Source organism: Acomys minous (assembly GCF_964271855.1).
Source record: "Acomys minous genome assembly, chromosome: 2".
Classification (NCBI taxonomy): Eukaryota; Metazoa; Chordata; class Mammalia; order Rodentia; family Muridae; genus Acomys; species Acomys minous.
Window position 1 is genome coordinate 85,642,351 of NC_140484.1, and position 20,870 is coordinate 85,663,220.

Here is a 20,870-nt window from a genome sequence, read left to right on the forward strand (position 1 = left end):
CTGCGTAGCAACAAGCCCCGCCCCCTGCAGCTCCCCGGGAGGCTCAGGCCAAAGAAACTGGGACGCATCCTCCAATAAGAAGGCGCAGCAGTCCCCGCCCCCCCAGACGCGAACCAATCGTGCTAGAGCCTCAGGGTGGGCAGTGCCCCCTGGCGGCCACGAGCCTTCACTGCAGCTGCCCGCTCCACTCCGAGTGGCCGCGCAAGCCTACCTGAATCGGGGCGCTCCCGGGGCGGGGGTGCGGTCGGTCGTGCAATAGGAAGCGGAGCGCCTTGCAAGCTTCCCGTGGGACGCCCGCTAACCTAACCGGTCACCAAGTCTGGTGGCATTCCCAGACGACCTCTCCGGTTTTTCCATTTTTCGGTGCTCCAAGTCCCCCTTGCCCGTAGCAGCCATGCCTCTGAGCCGCAGTCTCTCCATGTCCTCGCTTCCAGGGTTGGAAGATTGGGAGGATGAGTTCGACCCGGAGAACACAGTGCTTTTCGAGGTGGCCTGGGAGGTGGCCAACAAGGGTGAGAACGCCAGCGTCGGTCCCTCGATCGAGGAGGGCAGTCGAGGATGTGGGAAGGGGAGCCCCCCGAAACTCCGATTCAGACGGGGACAGAGCTACGTGGAGGACTCTTGGGTCCTGGGAAAAGCGCCCATGACTTCTGTGTCCTTGCGGAGGGGCTGGAGTAGACGTCCTAGGCCCTGGGGGGAAGGGAAGAAAGAGCTCTAAGATGAAGGAGACTTCAGGTCCCGCGATCTAGGGAAGAGGGCGCTTAAGGAGGGATTCCTGGGTCTTGGAGGGAGATTTTCGAGGGCCCGGAGACCTGGGACCCTGAACGGGAAGAAGCTGAATGAGGTGCCCCGGACCTTTTGGTTCTGTGGTCTAGAAAAAGAATGCTCTTAAAAAAGTTGGACTTTTCAGGAAGCGTAGCGGACCCGAGTCCTTCGGTGTAAAGGTGAGAGGGGCTTGAAATTCTTATCTCTAAGGTGGTAAAGAGTTGGGAACTCGAGTGGCCGAGGTTGAAGGCGCCCAGGGCCCTGAGCCATGGCTTCCTGAGTGGAGAGGTGCCTCTCTGTGCCTCTCGCCCCTTGCACGCTGGGATGGGAATGCTGGAACTCCTAAGTTGGTCAGGGGCTGGGCCCCAGGATGGGAGGGACCCACAGGCCGCAGGCTAATGTATGGGTGTCTGGGACCACTAGCTTCTAGCTCATGAGGAAGCTCGCCTGAAATCCCCAGGAGCTGGGCTGGGTCGGAGCTGAGTGTTTCCTTCTCTGGATCTTGGGGGACAAGAGACTGGGTCTTGCAGCACGATGGCAGTCTGCAGACTCGGGGGTGTGTACTGCCCGGGTGCTGGTTCCAGGCGAAGAAGCTGAGGACTCAGCCCCCTAAATCTGAGGTGTGGTCACAGGAGGGGGCAGGGCCTAGCACGCCTGTGCCCCAGCCCAGGGTGAGCACAGTCAGCACCTCTCCCCCCCCACCCCAGGTGAGGAATTTTACTTCCAGCTTCCTTAAGGCGACAGTGGGCAGCTGAACGGGACCCTGTGCCTCTCCCCCCAGTGCATCCGAAAGCTGGGAGCTTCACAGCCTGGCTCTGTAACCCTTGTATTCTAGTTCCGAATTCTGTCAGGCTAGGTTGGGGCCCTTCCCGTCCCACGACCGGGAGCCTTAACTGGGGCGCGCTCCCCGTTCAGCATCTTAGCCTCAGTCCCCGCTCTTTGCAGACCCAAGATGGCTCCCCTCAGGTTTGCTTTACCACAGCCCAGGCCTCCAGCCCCTGCCTTCTCTGATCCCCAAGCGTGGGCCCGTCTTTCTGCCCCAACACTTCGCACACATCCCGTCCCACCCCCCCCCCAGCCCCCAGGTCTCAACGCTGTGGACCAATGGTGGGGTTGTCTGTCCTTCTGCACTTTGGCCCACAGTGGGTGGCATCTACACTGTGCTGCAGACGAAGGCGAAGGTGACGGGGGACGAATGGGGTGACAACTACTACCTAGTGGGGCCATACACGGAGCAGGGTGTGAGGACGCAGGTGGAGCTGCTGGAGCCCCCGACTCCTGAACTGAAGAGGACCCTGGATTCCATGAACAGCAAGGGCTGTAAGGTGGGTCACAGCCCTGCCCGAGGGGGTGGGGACATGGCCTGCCAGCAGGGGCCTAGCTACAGCTGAAGAAAGGGTCGTAGGGGGCCGGGCGTGGTGGCGCACGCCTTTAATCCCAGCACTCGGGAGGCAGAGGCGGGCGGATCGCTGTGAGTTCGAGGCCAGCCTGGTCTACAAAGTGGGTCCAGGACAGCCAAGGCTGCACAGAGAAACCTTGCCTTGAAAAAACAAACAAACAAACAAAAGGAAGGGTGGAATGGAAACAGGAGCCATGGATAGCTATGCATAGCAAGTTCCCAGAAGACCTAGGGGGGGAGGGGGAGGGGAAGGGTAGACAGGTATAGGATCTGGTGAAGTAGGCCAGTGGGTACCAGATGTCTGAAAGGCTGGGTGGACGGAGAAGGACCGAGGACCCAAAAGAACAACAGCGAGACTGGCGAAAGGATGGAAGACAGATGAAGAGAGGAGAGTCGGGGAATGGTGGCTGGAGATGGGCAGAACCAGGGACTAAGGAGAGGAGGGGAGTGTGGCTCAGTGGTGCAGCCCCTGCAGAGTGTGGTCCTTGGTTTCCTTCCTAAGAACCATAAAGAGAAGTGGGGGTGGGGGGGCTGGGACGGGTAGGGGGCAGGTGGGGGGGGGGTGGAGGGGAAGGGCGTGTTGTCCCAGCTCTGGAGAGGCAGAGGCAGGCAGATCTCTGTGAGTTCGAAGCCAGCCTGGTGGTCTACAGAGTGAGTTCCAGAACAGCCAAGGCAGAGAAACTGCGTCTCAAAAAAATAAAAAATAAAAAAGAAAAGAAAGAAAGAAAGAAAGAAAAAATGACGTTTGGGGTGGGCTCCAGCGTCCAGCCAGGCCAGACCATGTCCCTACGGGACCCCGAGTGGCCACGTCCCTCCCCCAAGGCAGCTGTTCCTAAGAATAGACCCCTCCCAGCAAAAGGGCAGACAACAGCTGGGAGGGGGAGGGGTACCCCAGCGAGGATCTGGCCGGATGAAGCCAGGTTAGGACACATCAGCGAGCTCCGTGGCCTGCAGCCGTACCTGTGGTCTCAGGAGGAAAGCGGCTGATGGGGGCTGAAACTAGAACTTCAAGTTTTAGGACCGAGGCAGTGGGGGAAGAAAGTGCCGTCTCCGCAGGGCGTGGCGGCGGCGCACGCCTTTAATCCCCGGCACTCGGGAGGCAGAGCTAGGTGGATGGATGTTGAGTTCGAGGCCAGCCTGGTCTACAAAGCGAGTCCAGGACTACCAAGGCTAACACAGAGAAACCCTGTCTCAAAAAAAGAAAAATGCAGTTAGACATGTGACTACAGATTACGAAACGGGGCTGATGGGAATAGGAGAAAGATAGCAGGTGGCAGTTCCACAGGGTCACAAATGAGGGAGGTGTCAATCAGCGGCTCTCGGTTCCCAGGCTCTCGGGAACTGAGGCGGTGAGTGAGACAGCGGTGCCAAAAGTGCGGGTTTTCTGAGTCTCCCTATGTTTTGTACCCAGGTGTATTTTGGGCGTTGGCTGATCGAGGGGGGACCCCTAGTGGTGCTCCTGGATGTGGGGGCCTCAGCCTGGGCCCTGGAGCGCTGGAAGGGTGAGCTCTGGGACACCTGCAACATCGGGGTACCCTGGTACGACCGCGAGGCCAATGATGCCGTCCTGTTTGGCTTCCTCACCACCTGGTTCCTGGGTGAGGTAGGCCCTACCACAGACCCCACCTCGCCCCTTGTACCCACACTTGAAAGGATTGTCATCCTCACCCCTAGGCATTCTGGGAATTGTATGCCCTTTAATCCAAAAATCAGCTCTGATTTGGTGGGACATGGGCCCCTCCCCTAGGCTAGCTTCTTGTCTCAGAGACCGGAAGTGTCCGCCTGAGACCGGAAGTGCCCACCTTAGCATCATCATTATTTTTTTTTTCCGAGACAGGGTGTCCTGTACTCACTTTGTAGACCAGGCTGGCCTCGATTTCACATCGATCCACCTGCCTCTGCCTCCCGAGCGCTGGGATTAAAGGCCTGCGTCGCCGCCACCACCCGGCTGCATCAATTTGTTCTAATCTTCCAGGTGCAAACACGCTGTGCATTGCCTCCAGGGAGGAATTCTGGGAGTGGCCCTCTAGTTTGATATCACTTACTTCTAAGCGCATTTGAGACTTACCATCTTGAGTTGGTTTCAGAATCATGAGTTTGGGGTTTCTGCACCCTGCACACGGTCTAGGAGTTTTAAAAAATGTTTGGGAGCCGGGTGGTTGTGGTACATACCTTTAATCCCAGCACTTGGGAGGCAGAGGCAGGTGGATTGCTGTGAGTTTGAGGCCAGCCTGGTCTACAAAGTGAGTCTAGAGCAGCCAAGGCTACACAGAGAAACCCTGTCTCAAAAAACAAAAAAACAAAACAAAACAAAAAAAAAACAGGAGCTGGAGAGATGGCTCAGAGGTTAAGAGCACTGACTGTTCTTCCAGAGGTCCTGAGTTCAATTCCCAGCAACCACATGGTGGCTCACAGCCATCTATAATGTGATCTAGTGCCCTCTTCTGGCCTGTGGGTATATGCAGGCAGAGCATTGTATATATAATAATAAATAAATAAATATTTAAAAAAACAATACAAAGCCGGGCGTGGTGGTGTACACCTTTAATCACTCGGGAGGCAGAGGCAGGCAGATCACTGTGAGTTCGAGGCCAGCCTGGTCTACAAAGCAAGTCTAGGACAGCCAGGGCTACACAGAGAAACCCGTGTCTTAAAAAACCAAAAAAAAAAAAAACCAAAAAAAAAAAAAAAAGGAAAAGAAAAAAGAAAGAAAGAACAAAACAAGACAGACAGACAGACAAGTCTCCTCGAGTTGTGACTAGGACTAAGACAAATAAACAGCAAATTCCCATCAGCCCCTGGGAATGAGGTCAGCCGGTTGGCCTGACTTGGGTTGTGTTCCTTACCCCTTCATCTGAGGCAACGCTGCCTGCTCTGTGCTGAAGGGCAGTGGTTACCTCTCCTGATCGCTGGTTCCTTTTGTGACATGTGGAAACGCAGTGACCCTGTCCCTGTTGCCCCGTAGTTCCTGGCCCAGAACGAAGAGAAGCCCTACGTGGTTGCCCACTTCCACGAGTGGTTGGCAGGCATTGGCCTATGTCTGTGCCGTGCCCGGCGCCTGCCGGTGGCAACCATCTTCACCACCCACGCCACACTGCTGGGGCGGTATCTGTGTGCCGGCGCCGTGGACTTCTACAACAACCTGGAGACCGTGAGCTGGGGCTGGGGGTGTTGTGGGAGGCACAAGTATTTCAGGGTAGCCCGAAGCTCTGGCAGGGAGCCTTGCTCCTCAGAGTCCCCACGGCTCCCAGCCCTTCTGCCATCAGACTGGGGGAGGGGTGGGGGGAGTGCACACCCCATCCCTTCTCCCTCAGACCCGCCTCTCAGAGCGCAGCTGCCAATCCCAGCATCCCTCAGACCCTGGTCCTCTTAACCCTGGCTTCCTTCGCTACCCAGTTCAACGTTGACAAGGAAGCCGGGGAGAGGCAGATCTACCACCGCTACTGCATGGAGCGCGCAGCCGCCCACTGCGCTCACGTCTTCACTACGGTGTCCCAGATCACCGCCATTGAGGCTCAGCATCTCCTCAAGAGGAAACCAGGTAGGGTCGGAGCGTGTGGTCCCTACGTGTGGATGGGGTAAGAGCCTCTACGCCCAGCCTAGTATACCCGTTTTGTTTTACCACGGAGAAAAGAACAGCGACTCCCAGAAGTCCCGGGTTGAGGTGGTAACTGATGGATGAAGCCTGAAAGGATAACGGGAGCCGTTGGTTTCTTTTATTCTAATCTTCCAGCTACGTAACTTATATGCTGACCTTCTGGAAGAAATGCAGATATAGTGGCCTTTACTTTCAAGCAAAGTAAATTTGGAACTGGGTTTGCTCCTAAAACTTGGCCCTGGGACCTCACGAGGGTTGCAATCTTTTGTTGGTTTGTTGTAACTGTGTGTTGTATACATTGCTTTATATTTCCATGCCTGTGTGTATGGAAACCAGTGTCGGGCATCTGCTCAGTGACTCATCGTCTACCGGGTTGGGTTTTTTTTTTTTTTACAGGTTTGTGTTATTTTTATTTATGTATATGTGTGTGTCCCTGTTAACTATCCACAGTGGGTGCTGCAGGAACAGGAAGTTCTCTCGGCTGCTGAGCTGTATCTCTAGCCCTTGCACCTTCTAAGGCAGGGTCTCTCATGGAACCTGAGTTTGTCACTGCTTTTAGAGTCTTTTTTTTTTTTTTTTTTTAGATTTATTTATTAGTTATACAGTATTCTGCTCCTGTGTGTGCCTGCAGGCCAGAAGAGGGCACCAGATCTCATTATAGATGGTATGGTTGTGAGCCATCACGTGGTTGCTGGGAATTGAACTCAGGACCTCAGGAAGAGCAGTCAGTGCTCTTAACCTCTGAGCCATCTCTCCTGCCTACTTTAGGGTCTTTAAGGTCCCAGGATCTACCTATCTTCTCCCACCCCCAGTATAGGGTTACAGACACATTTACTCATGCCTAGCTTTTATAATTTTATTTGTTTATTATTTATTTTTTAAAGATTTATTTATTTATTATGTATACAGTGCTCTATCTGCACATACACCTGCAGGCCAGAAGAGGGCACCAGATCTCATTATAGATGGTTGTGAGCCACCATGTGGTTGCTGGGAATTGGACTCAGGACCTCTGGAAGAGCAGCCAGTGCTCTTAACCCCTCAGCCAGCTCTCCAGAGCCTGTGGGTGTCTGCACCGGGACCTGGTGCACTTAGGAACTCTGGGAGGTGCAGTTTTTCATCTGTCCTTCTCCCACTCTGAAACAAGAACTAGAAATACCACTACTGCTCGGCTTCTCCCAGGATACACGCTCCCTTTCTCTTTTATTTTCTGCTTTGCGCCAGGGTCTCACTGGGTAGCTCTGAACTGAGGGTACTTTATTAGCCTCCGCCATCACACCTGGCCCATACATAATACACTGTCTAGCGTCATGCCTCTTTTAAGGACTCAACCATTTCCTCCCTCGTAATTTTTTAAAACATTTACCAGCTGGGCAGTGGTGGTGCAAGCCTTTAATCCCAGCACTAGAGAGGCAGAGGCAGGAGGATCTCTGTGAGTTCAAGGCCAGCCTGGTCTGTAAGTCCAGGACAACCAAGGCTACACAGAGAAACTCTGTCTGAAAAATTAAAAAAAAAAAAAAAAAAGGGCTGGAGAGATGGCTCAGAGGTTAAGAGCACTGACTGCTTTTCCAGAGGTCCTGAGTTCAATTCCCAGCAACCACATGGTGACTCACAACCATCTATAATGAGGTCTAGTGTCCTCTTCTGGCCTGCAGGTGTATGTGCAGACAGAATATTGTATACATAATAATGAGCACTGTATACATAATAATAAATCTTTAAAAAACAAAACAACAAAAAACTCCTAGTATCTGGCAGACTGTCTGTTTGCCTCTGTGTGTGTGTGTGTGTGTGTGTGTGTGTGTGTGTGTGTGTACGCGCGCGCGTGCACGCGCCTGAGTGTATAAACACTGGTTGCTTTTCCGGAGAACCCAGGTTCAATTCCCAGAACCCAGCACACACATGCCTTGCAAACATTTGTAGTTCAACTTCCAGGAGACCTGACACCCTCCTCTGGCTTCCACAGGCAGCAGGCACACACGCGGTACATAGACATACATGTAGGTCAAACACCTGCGTAAAATACCAACACATAAAACAGAGGAATAAATCCTAAAACAGGAGAAGAAGGAAAAGGGCCAAGTAGCAGAGTTGAGTCAGTCACCATGGAGCCGGGGTCACACAAGGGCCACCGACACAGTGGGGCTGTGAGGAACGCTGCCTCCCTCCTCTAGTCGCCGGTGACGGTGACCAGACTGAGGAAGGGAACATGAGACCTTCTCCCCCGATCCCAGATATCGTCACCCCCAACGGACTAAACGTGAAGAAGTTCTCCGCTATGCACGAGTTCCAGAACCTTCATGCGCAGAGCAAAGCTCGAATCCAGGAGTTCGTGCGTGGCCATTTTTATGGGTATGTGGGCCGGCAGGCACAAGAGAGGAGGAGGGTGGGGGTGAGACTCCTGGGTCTGAGGAGAAGCCCTGTGCTCGGGACCCCAAGCTCTGAAGGAGAGAAGACGTCCGAGTCTCAGGGAAGAGGTGGAGGGCTTGGATTCCTTGGTCCTTCGGCCCCGGGACAGCCATGGTCTCCATTATTTCTAGATGTCTAGAGCCATGGGATGCGTATTACAGTAAATTCCCGTCTAAGGATAAAATCCTGCGACTCTGATGCCTGCGCTTTGGGGTTTGTGGGGTTCATATCGGGCTTAGGAGCTGGGGCCTCACTCTCTCTCTTCTCTGGCTTCTTTAGGCACCTGGACTTCAACTTAGACAAGACTTTGTATTTCTTTATCGCTGGCCGCTACGAGTTCTCCAACAAGGGAGCTGATGTGTTCCTGGAGGCCTTGGCCCGGCTCAACTATCTGCTCAGAGTAAGGCCTGGTCCACGGAACAGAGGGAGGGGGGGCTGGAGGAGAAGACAGGTGGTTGTGGGAAGCCTTGGGTGGGAGCAGAGCAGAGCATCCCAGAGGGATCAGAAGTGAGAGCCGTGGCACATGCCTAGCGTCCCTGTCCCTGGGAGGCTGAAACAGAAGGAGTGACATTTTAAAGTCAGCTTTCGTCTACAGCATGAGTTCAAGATTGACCTGGGTGGTTTTGAGATCACATATCAAAATAAAAACAGATTTGGGAGCATGGCTCAGTGGTAGAGCCCCTGCCTAGAATCCCCCAGTGAGGGGCTGGGGTGTGGCTGAGTGGTAGAGCCCCTGCCTAGAATCCCCCAGTGAGGGGCTGGGGCGTGGCTCAGTGGTAGAGCCCCTGCCTATAATCCCCCAGTGAGGGGCTGGGGCGTGGCTCAGTGGTGGAGCCCCTGCCTAGAATCCCCCAGTGAGGGGCTGTGGGCGTGGCTCAGTGGTAGAGCCCCTGCCTAGAATCCCCCAGTGAGGGGCTGGGGCGTGGCTCAGTGGTAGAGCCCCTGCCTAGAATCCCCCAGTGAGGGGCTGGGGCGTGGCTCAGTGGTAGAGCCCCTGCCTAGAATCCTCCAGTGAGAACGTGGGAGTGTGGCTCAGTGGTGGAGCCCCTGCCTATGCAGGAGACATTGATTTTAGTCTCCTATACATAAAAAAGAAAATCAGAAGTCTCGTAATTCTTGTGGCACGGTTGAGTCCGGCATCCTGACGTCCCTCTCCTCCCTTGTCCCAGGTGAATGGCAGCGAGCAAACCGTTGTGGCGTTCTTCATCATGCCGGCTCGGACCAACAATTTCAACGTGGAGACCTTGAAGGGCCAGGCCGTGCGCAAACAGCTATGGTCAGCAGTGCTTGGCCCAAGACCCTGTGCGCCCCAGATGTGCTGGGTCCCTGGGCTTATCTCTCTGTGTCTATCTCTGACGTGATCAGGATTCCTAGAGAACTTGTCACTTAGAGCATCTGGCCTGGCTAGACGAGTGTGCGCACGTGATCAGGGCAGATGTCATACAGTAAGCTTTCTGCCACCAGCTGTGGCCTTCCCTGGTGTTTAGCCGAACCACTGCATCCACACTGGGCCGGCTTGCTGTTCTCTGAAACCCATCCCGTCATCGTCCGCCAGTCTCTGAAGGCAGGCGCTGCCCTACGCCCTGGGAAGGGAAAGCCAGGAATGCAGCTCGGCTGGGAGACTGCTCAGTATTCACAGTCCCAGCTCTGCATAAACCAGGTGTGGGGAGGGGAGGCAGAAGGGTCAGGAGTTCGAGGTCATACTAGGCAGCATCCTGAGGCCAGGCTTGGAGGCATAGAGGGGCCAGGGACAGGAAGAGAAAGGGGAATCCCAGTGTGGCTAGATCAGCATGTCCCAGGCAGGAGGACATGGGCCACAGCCTTGGGAGGTTTCGGAGTCATGGGACAGTAGGATGACAGCCTTTCCGACGTTGTGTGCCAGGATGTTCCTCTCTCGGAACACTGTTCCTCTTGTTTATAAAACAGGGCCTAGCATCGCCCTGTCGGAGCCCCGTCCTACCCCTAATAATAGCTGACATTTCTGGAAGGCTCGGTGTGCTGGGCTCCCTCCCGACCTCAGGCTCCTCTGAGGAAGATTCTATTTTTACACTGAAGTCGGAGAGGAAAGGCCACCTGTTCCCAGCGTCCCATCTCAAGGAGCCAGCTTTTCCCAGTGCGCCGTCCTCTGGCTTCTCTGCCCCGTTGCTCGGTTACCTGACTGTAAATAGCGGTTGGTGTCTGTGTGATCTTCCCCTCTCTCCCGTCCAGGGACACAGCCAACACAGTGAAGGAGAAATTTGGGAGGAAGCTTTATGAATCCTTACTAGTGTGAGTGCCCGGCCCCCATCCGCCCCGTTATGGGTAGCCCGACCTGTCCCAGCGCTTTGTTCCCACATGCCCCTCCCCTCCTCTCCCCTGCAGAGGGAGTCTCCCAGACATGAACAAGATGCTGGACAAGGAGGACTTCACCATGATGAAGAGAGCCATCTTTGCCACTCAGGTATGGTCTGCACCTCTGAGCCGCAAAGGTTTCTGGGAGTTTTATTCTCTCTCGTTTTTGTTTTTTGTTTTTGTTTGTTTTTTGTTTTGTTTTTCGAGACTGGGTTTTCTCTGCGTGGCTCTGGCTGTCTTGGACTCACTCTGTAGACCAGGCTGGCCTCGAACTCACAGCGATCCACCTGCCTCTGCCTCCCGAGTGATGAGATGAAAGGCGCGCGCCACCACGCCCAGCTAAGTTCTGTTCTCTTTGGTGGCCCTTGATAGTTGCGCTTACAGAGGTCCGAATTCTGAGATGCACAGAAATGTCAACGTAAAAAAACACAACTTCCACACCAAAGAGGGTAGAGAAGTTTATTCTTGAGCCAAGTAGGGCCATGGACCAGGAACACAGATTCAGGTCACCATGTTCCAACATAGGAACGGTTTTGTGACTTTTTATGATTACAAAAAGTGAGGAAAGTAATAAATCAAGGCACTTTTAAAATACATTGGTGGAGACATTAAATTAAGAAGGGGCACAGTGCCGGGTGATGGTGGCGCACGCCTTTAATCCCAGCACTCGGGAGGCAGAGGCAGGGGGATCGCTGTGAGTTCGAGGCCAGCCTGGTCTACAAAGCGAGTCCAGGACAGCCAAGGCTACACAGAGAAACCCTGTCTCAACAAACAAACAAATAATAAACGGGGTGCAGCAAAGGGGAGAATCTCAACAGCAGATCTGGAATGCTGTCTGATGGTGTTTCTAGTCTTGCTTGGTGAAAACCAGGATTTCCTTAAGTTACTGCATCCCAAAAGGTTTTAGGTCAGGGCTCTTAGATCAGAGACAGGTGGCAAGGAGTGCCTATTTAGGAGGCTGAAATAGGCCAAGGTAAGTTTTTTGCTGGTGATGGTGTTTTGTTATGGTTTTCTTTTTATTTTTTATTTTTAATTTTATTATTATTTATACAGTGTTGTCTGCTTGTTTACCTGCAGGCCAGAAGAGGGTACAAGGTTACATTATAGATGGCCATGAGCCACCATGTGGTTGCTGGGAATTGAACTCAGGACCTCTGGAAGAGCAGTCAGCGCTCTTAACCAATGAAATATCTGTCCAGCCCCATGGTTTTCATTTTTTTGGGTTTGTTTTTGTTTTTTGTTGTTGTTTGGTTGTTTGGTTGGTTTTGGTTTTTTGTCTTTTTGAGACAAGGTTTCTCTGTGTAGCCTTGGCTGTCTTGGACTCGCTTTGTAGACCAGACTGGCTTCAAACTCACAGCGATCTGCTGTGATGTGGAGGCTGCTCACTGTTAAGGTACATTTCTTTCCAGGAACTGTAGTTCACCAAGGAGGTCAGAGGCCCACCAGGTGATAGCTTCCGTTTCTGGAACACGTTGGGCAGTTGCCACAGCGGATGCTGGGAGTTACGGGCTCTCGGGTTAGTGGAAAAGAATCAGGAAGAATTGCTATTTCCCCATCTCCCTGACCTTTATCACACACTGGCTTCTCTGCCGCCCCCGGGCCTGCTGAGACCGGTACTTACAGGAGCCTTTAGGTCATGGGAGACAGGTAAGCCAATATAGCTAGTGTTTCCTGGAGAAATACTCAAGGGCCTGGGCTGGAGAGATGGCTCAGCGGTTAAGAGCACTGACTGCTCTTCCAGAGGTCATGAGTTCAATTCCCAGCAACCACATGGTGGCTCACAGCCATCCACAATGAGATCTGGTGCCCTCTTCTGGCCTGAAGGTGTACATGCAGGCAGAATTCTGCATGCATAATAAATAAATATTTTTAAAAAAAAAGAAAGAAAGAAATACTCAAGGGCCACCATTCCTTGTCCCACAGCTGTGTCATTTGGCTTGTTTGTTTGGTTGGTTGGTTTTTTTTGAGACAGGGTTTCTCTGTCTAGTCCTGGCTGTCCTGGAACTCGCTCTGTACAAGAGGCTGGCCTTGAACTCAGAGATCCACCTACCTCTGCCTTCCTAGTGCAGGGATTAAAGATGTGCACTACCGGGTCCCGGCTTCTTGCTGTGTCGTATTTCCCATAGACCCCTCTGATTCCTGAGATTGGAATTAAATGGATGGAAACTATTTAGGAAGACATGGCTCACAAAATGAGAACTACAACTCCCATCAGTCCCTGGGACATTTAGCACATATTGACTGACTGCCCATGAGGCTTTTGGGAGTTAGTTCTTTCAATTCCTGTGGGTCAAGGGACTTTAGCGCCTATGGTTGGCATTGGTGTGGCTGGATTTTGGATTCTAGACAGTTAACATGCACTAATGAGGAAGGTTGTCCTTTTGGGCAAAATATTTCTACAATGAGGTACCTGGCTTCATTCATGAAGAATCCTAACATGGGGCTGCTGGGAGTTGTAGTTTTTGAACCTGATGCACCGCCAATGCTAGGCTGTAATGAATTCTTCGTGATAGAAAAGGCTGGGGTTGCCTGTCAGTCCATCTTTGTGTTGCAGCAATGACTCCTAGAATTGTGCTTTCCTTCCCTGGGTGGTAGTGGTGAAGATAAAGTGTGAATTTCCATAAGAAAATTACAACTCCCAGCTGTCCTTGCAGCTTGCTACCTCGTAGACATAACTATCCGCTTGTCTATGGGGCATTTAAAATTCCTGGGGCTTTATTTCCTGAGGTGTTGTGGGGTGGGTGTGTATGTCAACATTCAACTGTCATTCTGGTTTATGGTAAATGGTTATGTCAGCCAAGATGGCGGTGAAGTCACGTGGTTGCTTCCTTCTCTGTGAGATTTTTTCAAGCCAGGGTTTCTTGGTGTAGCCTTGGCTGCCCTGGAACCCTCATTGTACACCAGGCTGGCCTCAAACTCACAGAGATCCGCCTGCCTCTGCCTCCCGAGTGCTGGGATTACTGGCGTGCGCCACCACGCCCAGCTCGGTGAGATTCTTTGAGGCTTCTTTAGGGACACACAAGAGTATTATAGCTAAGTGTAGACACTTCCTCTTAATCTATGGAGCCCCTGCCTCAATTTAGCTGGGATTTTTGTTGTTGGTGTGGTTTTGTTCATGTTTTTGTTTTTTGAGACAGTGTTTCTCTGTGTAGCCTTAGCTGTCCTGCTTTGTAGACCAGGCTGGCCTCAAACCCACAGATATCTACCTGCCTCTGCCTCCCGGGTGCTGGATTAGAGAGGCATGTGCCACCACTGCCCGGTGGTTGCTTGTGATATTTAAAGGGAAAAGGCTGGGCTCCTGTGTTTAGTGTGTTGACCTCTGCTGGTGGCGCCATTGTAGCCCATGAGCGGTGAATCTCCTGACCCTCCCGTGACCCCCCCCCACCTCCCTTGTGGTTTCTACAGCGGCAGTCCTTCCCCCCTGTGTGCACCCACAACATGCTGGATGACTCCTCAGACCCCATCCTGACCACCATCCGTCGCATTGGCCTTTTCAACAGCAGTGCCGACCGCGTGAAGGTGAGGGCTGGCAGCGTCGGTTGGGTGTGGCGGGGGGGGGGGGGGGGAGGGAAAGGGTTGTTCCACAGACATCACACTTCTCAGCTCCCTATTTAGAAGGAACCCTGGCTTCTGAAGCCAAGTGTATTAAGTTTAAGTCTTTGGCTTGTTGTCGACTTGCTGTGTGTGTTTAGAGTAGTGTACTACCCTCTCTGGCCTACTCTAGGTGGCTAGGATACAGCTAAGGCCCTCCCTTCTGTTCACAGGTCATTTTTCACCCAGAGTTCCTCTCTTCCACAAGCCCCCTGCTCCCAGTGGACTATGAAGAGTTTGTCCGTGGCTGTCACCTTGGGGTCTTCCCCTCCTACTATGAGCCCTGGGGCTACACGCCGGGTGAGTGCAGGAGGTGAGGGGGCGGCAGAGTTGCTGGGAGGCGGGTGTCTTGTTCAATTCCGGCATGGACCTCCAACATGGCTCCTGGGTTTGGGCATGATGGTAAGGGCCCATCCTGTTCTAGTGTGTGGACTTTGTGACACGGAAGTCTCCGGGGCTCGGGACTGGAAGAGTGGTGTTCATTTCCAGTGCTGTCACTGAGGACCTCATCTCCGCTTTGCTGATGTTTGGTCCCCAAAACACACGCACTGCTGCCAAGCCTCTCAGACCTGCTGGTAGCTAAGACCGGTCTTGAACTCCTGTTGTTGCTTCCACTCCCAGAGTGCTGGGGTCACAAGCCTGCACCCCTGCCACCTGCTTATACGGTGCAGGTTGTAGAGCCCGGGCCCTGTGCTTGCCAGGCAGCCGCTGCACTTCCTCTCCCGGTCCCCAGTGACTTTCCACTTCCTCTTCCTCGCCTCACCTCTCTTCAGCCCTGAGTGATGAGCTGTAATTGCTTGTCTACAATTCCCCTCCACTGAGGGGAAAACTCTGGTCTTTTCTCAGTTATTTTTGGTTTTTAGTCCTCTGTGGTTGGTTTTTACTATGTTTGTTTGTTTGCTTGCTGTTTCTGTTTTTTCCGAGCACGGCTTTCCTACGCTCACTTTGTAGACCAGGCTGGCTTCAGTCGGCCTGCCTCAGCCTCCCAGGTGCTGGGATTAAAGGTGTGCGCCAGCACAGCCCAGCAGCCTTTGTGTTTTGTAAAACCCAAACTGGCCTCAGGCTCGCCTGTATCTGAGGGTGACCTTGAACTCTTGACCTTCCTACTTCTACCTTTGAGTGCTGGTGTCATAGGCATGCTCTGGGAGGGAAGCATGGCTAGAATCTCCAGAGACGGTTTCATGTCCGCCCCCCTTCTCTGAGGGGGCATCAACAGGTCCTAGGCTTGAGGGGCCCTTGCAGATCATTACTCTGTTCTAGTTAAGATGGTCATGGAGGCTGGAGAGATGGCTCAGTGGTTAAGAGCAGTGGCTGTTCTTCCAAAGGTCCTGAGTTCAATTCCCAGGACCACATGGTGGCTCACAACCATCTATAATGAGATCTGACCATCTATAATAAATTTTTTTTTTTTTTTGGTTTTTCGAGACAGGGTTTCTCTGTGTAGCCTTGGCCGTCCTGGACTCGCTTTGTAGACCAGGCTGGCCTTGAACTCACAGCGATCCACCTGCCTCTGCCTCCCGAGTGCTGGGATTAAAGGCATGCGCCACCACGCCCGGCCAATAAATATTTTTTAAATTAAAGATTTATTTATTTATTTATTATGTATACAATGCTCTGCCTGCACGTACACCCTCAGGCCAGAAAAGAGCATCAGGTCTCATTACAGATGGCTGTGAGCCACCATGTGGTTGCCAGGAATTGAACTCAGGACCCCTGGAGGAGCAGCCAGTGCTCTTAATTTCTGAGCCATCTCTGCACCCCACAAATAAATCTTTAAAAAAAAAAAATGATGGTGATGATCGTGGAGGCGCACGCCTTTAATCCCGGCATTCAGGGTGTCAGAGGCAGGTGGGTTCATGAGTTCGAGGCCAGCCTGTTCTAAAAATAAAATGTTGTCTCGAAGAAACACACACACACACAACACACACATGTTGTTATGCTTGGACAACAGTGTTCTACTGTGGGGTCTCTGCTACCATTATATCTCACTCTGAGACCTCTTCTTGCGTCTAGTAGAAAGACTGAGCAGGGTGTGGTAGCAGCACGCTGGGGAAGCTGAGGCAGGCCAGTCACCCTTTCCCAGCCTGCCTGGGCTGCACAGTAAGACCCTGTCTCAAAAGCAGACCAAGTAACTGCAGCTGGCATGTACACCTCTAATGCTAACTCATGATATGCGGGTTAGGAGTTCAAGGTCACCCTTGGCTACACAGTGAGTTCAGAGCCTTCCTGGGCCACATGGGATCCTGTATTTAAAAAACAAAACAAAAAACAAAAACAAAAAAACCCAACAGGGTCTGGTAGTGGCGCACATCTATAATCCTAGCACTTTGAGGGGGCACAAGCAGGCGGATCTCTGTGAGTTCGAGGCCAGCCTGGTCTACAGAATGATTCCACGACGGCTAAGACGACACAGAGAAATCTGAAAGGTGTGTCTTAGTGTCGTGATCGTTAAGTAGTTATTTATGTGAGCCCAGCGTCACATATAGAGTGTATAGAGTGTTCTATAAATAAGTATTCCCGTCACCTCGGACTTTTTTGCGGACTCATTTCTCTTAGTCCTAGCTTCTCTTCCTAGAAATGGGGCAGGCGCTCCGCACCCTTGCAGGTGCCGCGAGGGCGCACTGGGCTCGGTGGCCAGCAGGTGGCGATGTAGAGACATCTCTCACGGAGTAAGCTGCTGAGCTGGCCCTTCCCACTCTCGGCCCTACAGCGGAGTGCACAGTCATGGGAATCCCCAGCATCTCCACAAACCTCTCCGGCTTCGGCTGCTTTATGGAGGAACACATCGCTGATCCCTCAGCTTATGGTCAGTGCACGGGGGTCCTGGACCACAATTCAGACTGTTTTTTGTTTTGTTTTGTTTTTTAAAACAAACCCTGGTCACTACCTGTACAGGCATTTACATTCTTGATCGGAGGTTCCGCAGCCTAGACGACTCCTGCTCGCAGCTCACCTCCTTCCTGTACAGCTTCTGCCAGCAGAGCCGGCGACAGCGCATCATCCAACGGAACCGCACCGAGCGGCTGTCAGACTTGTTGGATTGGAAGTACCTAGGCCGGGTATGACTGACTTCCTGTCCTCACCTTCCTCTGGTTCTGTGGTCTTAAGAGGATGGAGATGGCCGGGCATGGTGGCGCAGGCTTCCTTCTGCTCGGGAGGCAGAGGCAGCCTGGGCTACAGAGTGAGTTCCAGAAGCTGGGCGTGGTGGCGCACGCCTTTAATCCCATCACTCGGGAGGCAGAGGCAGGCGGATCACTGTGAGTTCAAATCCAGCCTGGTCTACAAAGCGAGTACAGGACAGCCAAGGCTACACAGAGAAACCCTGTCTCGAAAACCAAACAACAAAAACAAACAAACAAAAACCCAGAGTGAGTTCCAGGAAAGCCAGGGCTACACAGAGAAACCCTGTCTCAAAAAACCAAAACAAACAAACAACAACAACAACAAAAACCCCCACAAAATCTGGAGATAGGGCAGGGTCTCCTGCTTATAATACTTGCTGTCTCTTTAAGAAATTAATGTCAGGGGCTGGAGAGATGGCTCAGTGGTTAAGAGCACTGACTGCTCCTCCAGAGGACCGGGCTTTAAATCCCAGCATCCACATGGCAGGTCATAACTGTCTATAACTCCAAGATCTGACATTTTCACACAGTCAAAAATACAAACAAGCCGGGCGTGGTGCACGCCTTTAATCCCAGCACTCGGGAAGCAGAGGCAGGCGGATCGCTGTGAGTTGGAGGCCAGCCTGGTCTACAAAGCGAGTCCAGGACAGCTCAAGGCTACACAGAGAAACCCTGTCTCAAAAAACAAAAAAAAAAAAACAAAAAACAAAAAAAACCCAGACAAAACACCAATGCGCGCGCGCGTGCGCACACACACACACACATACATACACACAAAAAAAAAGAGAGAGAGAAAGAAAGAACTTAATGTCAGAGCTGGAGAGATGGCTCAGTCGTTAAGTGTACTGGCTGCTCTTCCAGAAGGCCAGGGTTCAATTCCCAGGACCCACGTGGTGGCCTACAGCCATCTGTAATTCCATTTCCAGGGGATTTGACGCCTTCTTCTGGCCTCTGTGGGCACTGGGCATACTTACGGTGCGTAGACACACATGCTAGCAAAACACCCATACACATCAGTTTTAAGATGCCAGCACTACGGTCCCTGGAGGTGTACAGCAGGGCCAAGCATCTTTAACCCCAGCACTCAGGAGGCAGAGGCAGGCAAGTTGCTGAGTTCAAGGCCAGCCTGGTCTACAGAGTGACTTCCTCTTCATGGCAAGCCTCTATCTCAGAAAACAAGATGAAGGCCAGGTGTGGGGTTGCATGCCTTTAATTTTAGCACTTGACAGACAGACAGACAGACAACAGACAGACGGATTTCTGTGAGTGCAAAGCCAGCCTAGACTCTATAGCAAGACCTTGTCTCAAAAAAAAAAAAAAAAAAAAGAAAGAAAGAAAGAAAGAAAAGAAAAAGAAAAAGAAAGAAAGACTGGAGAGATGGTTGTGTGTGGTTAAGACACTTGCTATGTGGTGGCGCACGCCTTTAATCCCAGCACTCAGGAGGCAGAGGCAGGCGGATCGCTGTGAGTTCGAGGCCAGCCTGGTCTACAAAGTGAGTCTAGGACAGCCAAGGCTATGCAGAGAAACAAAAACAAAATATCTAGAATTAGCATCTGGCCAAAGTTCTCATTTGCATGGAGGGTGTGGCCACAACAGTACTTGATTTGAGAACTCACCTGCCCTTTAGTAACGTGTGTGACTAGAAGATTGTCCTTGCTTAGCCCAGATGGGACATTTACATAGTGACATTTACATAGGAGCGATAAGTTTGCCCAGTGTGCTCATTTGCATAAAGGTGTAGTAGATAGAGCCTGGTTCAAAGTTCAAAGTCGGCTGGGGCGGGGTGGGGGGTGGAGGTGGGGGAGGTCTGGGAGGATGGGGGGGTGGGTACATAGTGATATTCCCAACTCAAAACAGAAGGTACAGTGATGTGTGGCCAACAGTACCTATTGGCCCAGGATGTCATCCAGCTGCTAGGAAGGCTGGTGAGGAGGCAGGAGAGCCAAGCTGTGTATAGGCCAGTCGAGGCTAGTTATCAGGCGGTAATTGATGGGGATGTGGTCAGCTGTAGGGCCCATCCCTAGACTCTACCAGTGACAGGGGTGGGACATGGCTCAGGGTTGGGGTGGAGGAGCTGGGAGCACTGCTAAGTTTGTAGACCTTACCTACAATCTACCAGAGTGGCTCAGAGGTAGAGACCCTGATTAGTGTGGTCCCTAAGTGTTGATTGGGGCGGGGAGTTTGAGGGGTGGACCTTTTTTTTTTTTAATGTGTCCTGGCAGTAGTGGCACGGGAAGCCAGGGAGGCGGATCTCTGAGTATGAGGCCAGCCTGGTCTACAGAGGGACAGAGGGAGTTCCAGGACAGCAGCCAGGGCTACGGAGAGAAACCCTGTCTCAAAAAAAAAAAAAAAAAAAAAAAAAAAAAGGCCGGGCGGTGTGGTGGGGCACGCCTTTAATCCCAGCACTCGGGAGGCAGAGGCAGGCGGATCGCTGTGAGTTCGAGGCCAGCCTGGACTACAAAGTGAGATCAGAACAGCCAAGGCTACACAGAGAAACCCTGTCTCGAAAAAAAAAAGAAAGAAAGAAAAAGAAAACGTGGTTGGGAGTATAGCCGCTGCCCTTGACCCATTCTGCCCTCCTTTCTGCCCAGTACTACATGTCTGCGCGACACATGGCTCTGGCCAAGGCCTTTCCAGACCACTTCACCTACGAGCCCCATGAGGTAGATGCTGTAAGTAGAGCCGGGATCAGGGCTGGGCTAGGAATGGGTTGGGGCGGCGCTCAGCGGACACCTCTAGGGACCTCGGTGGCTGGCGTCCATTCACTCTGACTTGTGCTTGCTCTGGGCTATGCAGACCCAGGGGTACCGTTACCCACGGCCAGCCTCCGTGCCGCCATCACCCTCACTGTCTCGACACTCCAGCCCACACCAGAGTGAGGATGAGGAGGAGCCCCGGGAGGAACCCCTGGGGGAAGACAGTGAGCGTTATGACGAGGAAGAAGAGGCCGCCAAGGACCGCCGCAACATCCGAGCACCTGAGTGGCCACGCCGGGCCTCCTCTTCCTCCTCCACAGGCGGGAGCAAGAGAAGCAACTCAGTGGACACTGGGCCCTCCAGCTCCCTCAGCACGCCCACCGAGCCACTCAGTCCCACCAGTTCCCTGGGCGAGGAGCGCAACTAAGCTCCTCCCCCTCCACTCCGCTCCCTGTCTGTCCTGTGTTTCTCTTGCAGATGGCAGGGTGCCTGAACCCCCACTCCAGACCCTGAGTGGGAACTCCCTACCCAATGTGGTCCATAGCCCAGCCTCCGTTTCAGACACTCCAGCCCCTGGCTCCAATCTTGGGAGTCCCCTCACTCCACGCCGCAGTGCCTTTCTCAGATTGCAGAACGCTCTCTGCGTGCTCTGGTCTGGAGTCTCCCGGCTTAGACTGGGTCCCAGAGGCCAGGAATCTGCCACTGTTAGTCAATGCCAGAGGTTTTAGGACATCTGGTTTCTTGTTTTCCAGGCTGCGGCTTCTTTATTTGATCCTATACCCATACAGAGTATGTGATGCTCAGGCCTTTCCCCGCCCCTGGGGACCACCTCATGTTGAAATCTGCATGGCCTCCCTGCAACTGGGACAGCCAAGTTCAGAGTTAGGACACTTCAGGGATTAACACGATTCGGTAGGGGCTGGAAAGGTAGCTCGGCTGGCAGAGTGCTCGCCTAGCAT

At 52.8% G+C, this 20,870-nt stretch overlaps 1 protein-coding gene across 1 annotated transcript; it reads left to right on the plus strand.

The window, feature by feature from the left end:
- Positions 1 to 165: 165 nt before the first annotated feature.
- Positions 166 to 20,364, plus strand: GYS1 (glycogen synthase 1). The gene is made up of 16 exons (XM_084758945.1): positions 166 to 512; positions 1,909 to 2,090; positions 3,576 to 3,767; positions 5,130 to 5,315; positions 5,561 to 5,705; positions 7,997 to 8,114; positions 8,451 to 8,571; positions 9,341 to 9,447; positions 10,380 to 10,439; positions 10,533 to 10,611; positions 13,908 to 14,021; positions 14,267 to 14,393; positions 16,804 to 16,899; positions 16,989 to 17,152; positions 19,807 to 19,887; positions 20,012 to 20,364. Exons 1-16 carry the CDS (start codon positions 395 to 397, stop codon positions 20,336 to 20,338), a joined length of 2,217 nt encoding a protein of 738 aa, XP_084615071.1. The 5' UTR covers positions 166 to 394; the 3' UTR covers positions 20,339 to 20,364.
- The last annotated feature ends 506 nt before the right edge of the window (positions 20,365 to 20,870 follow it).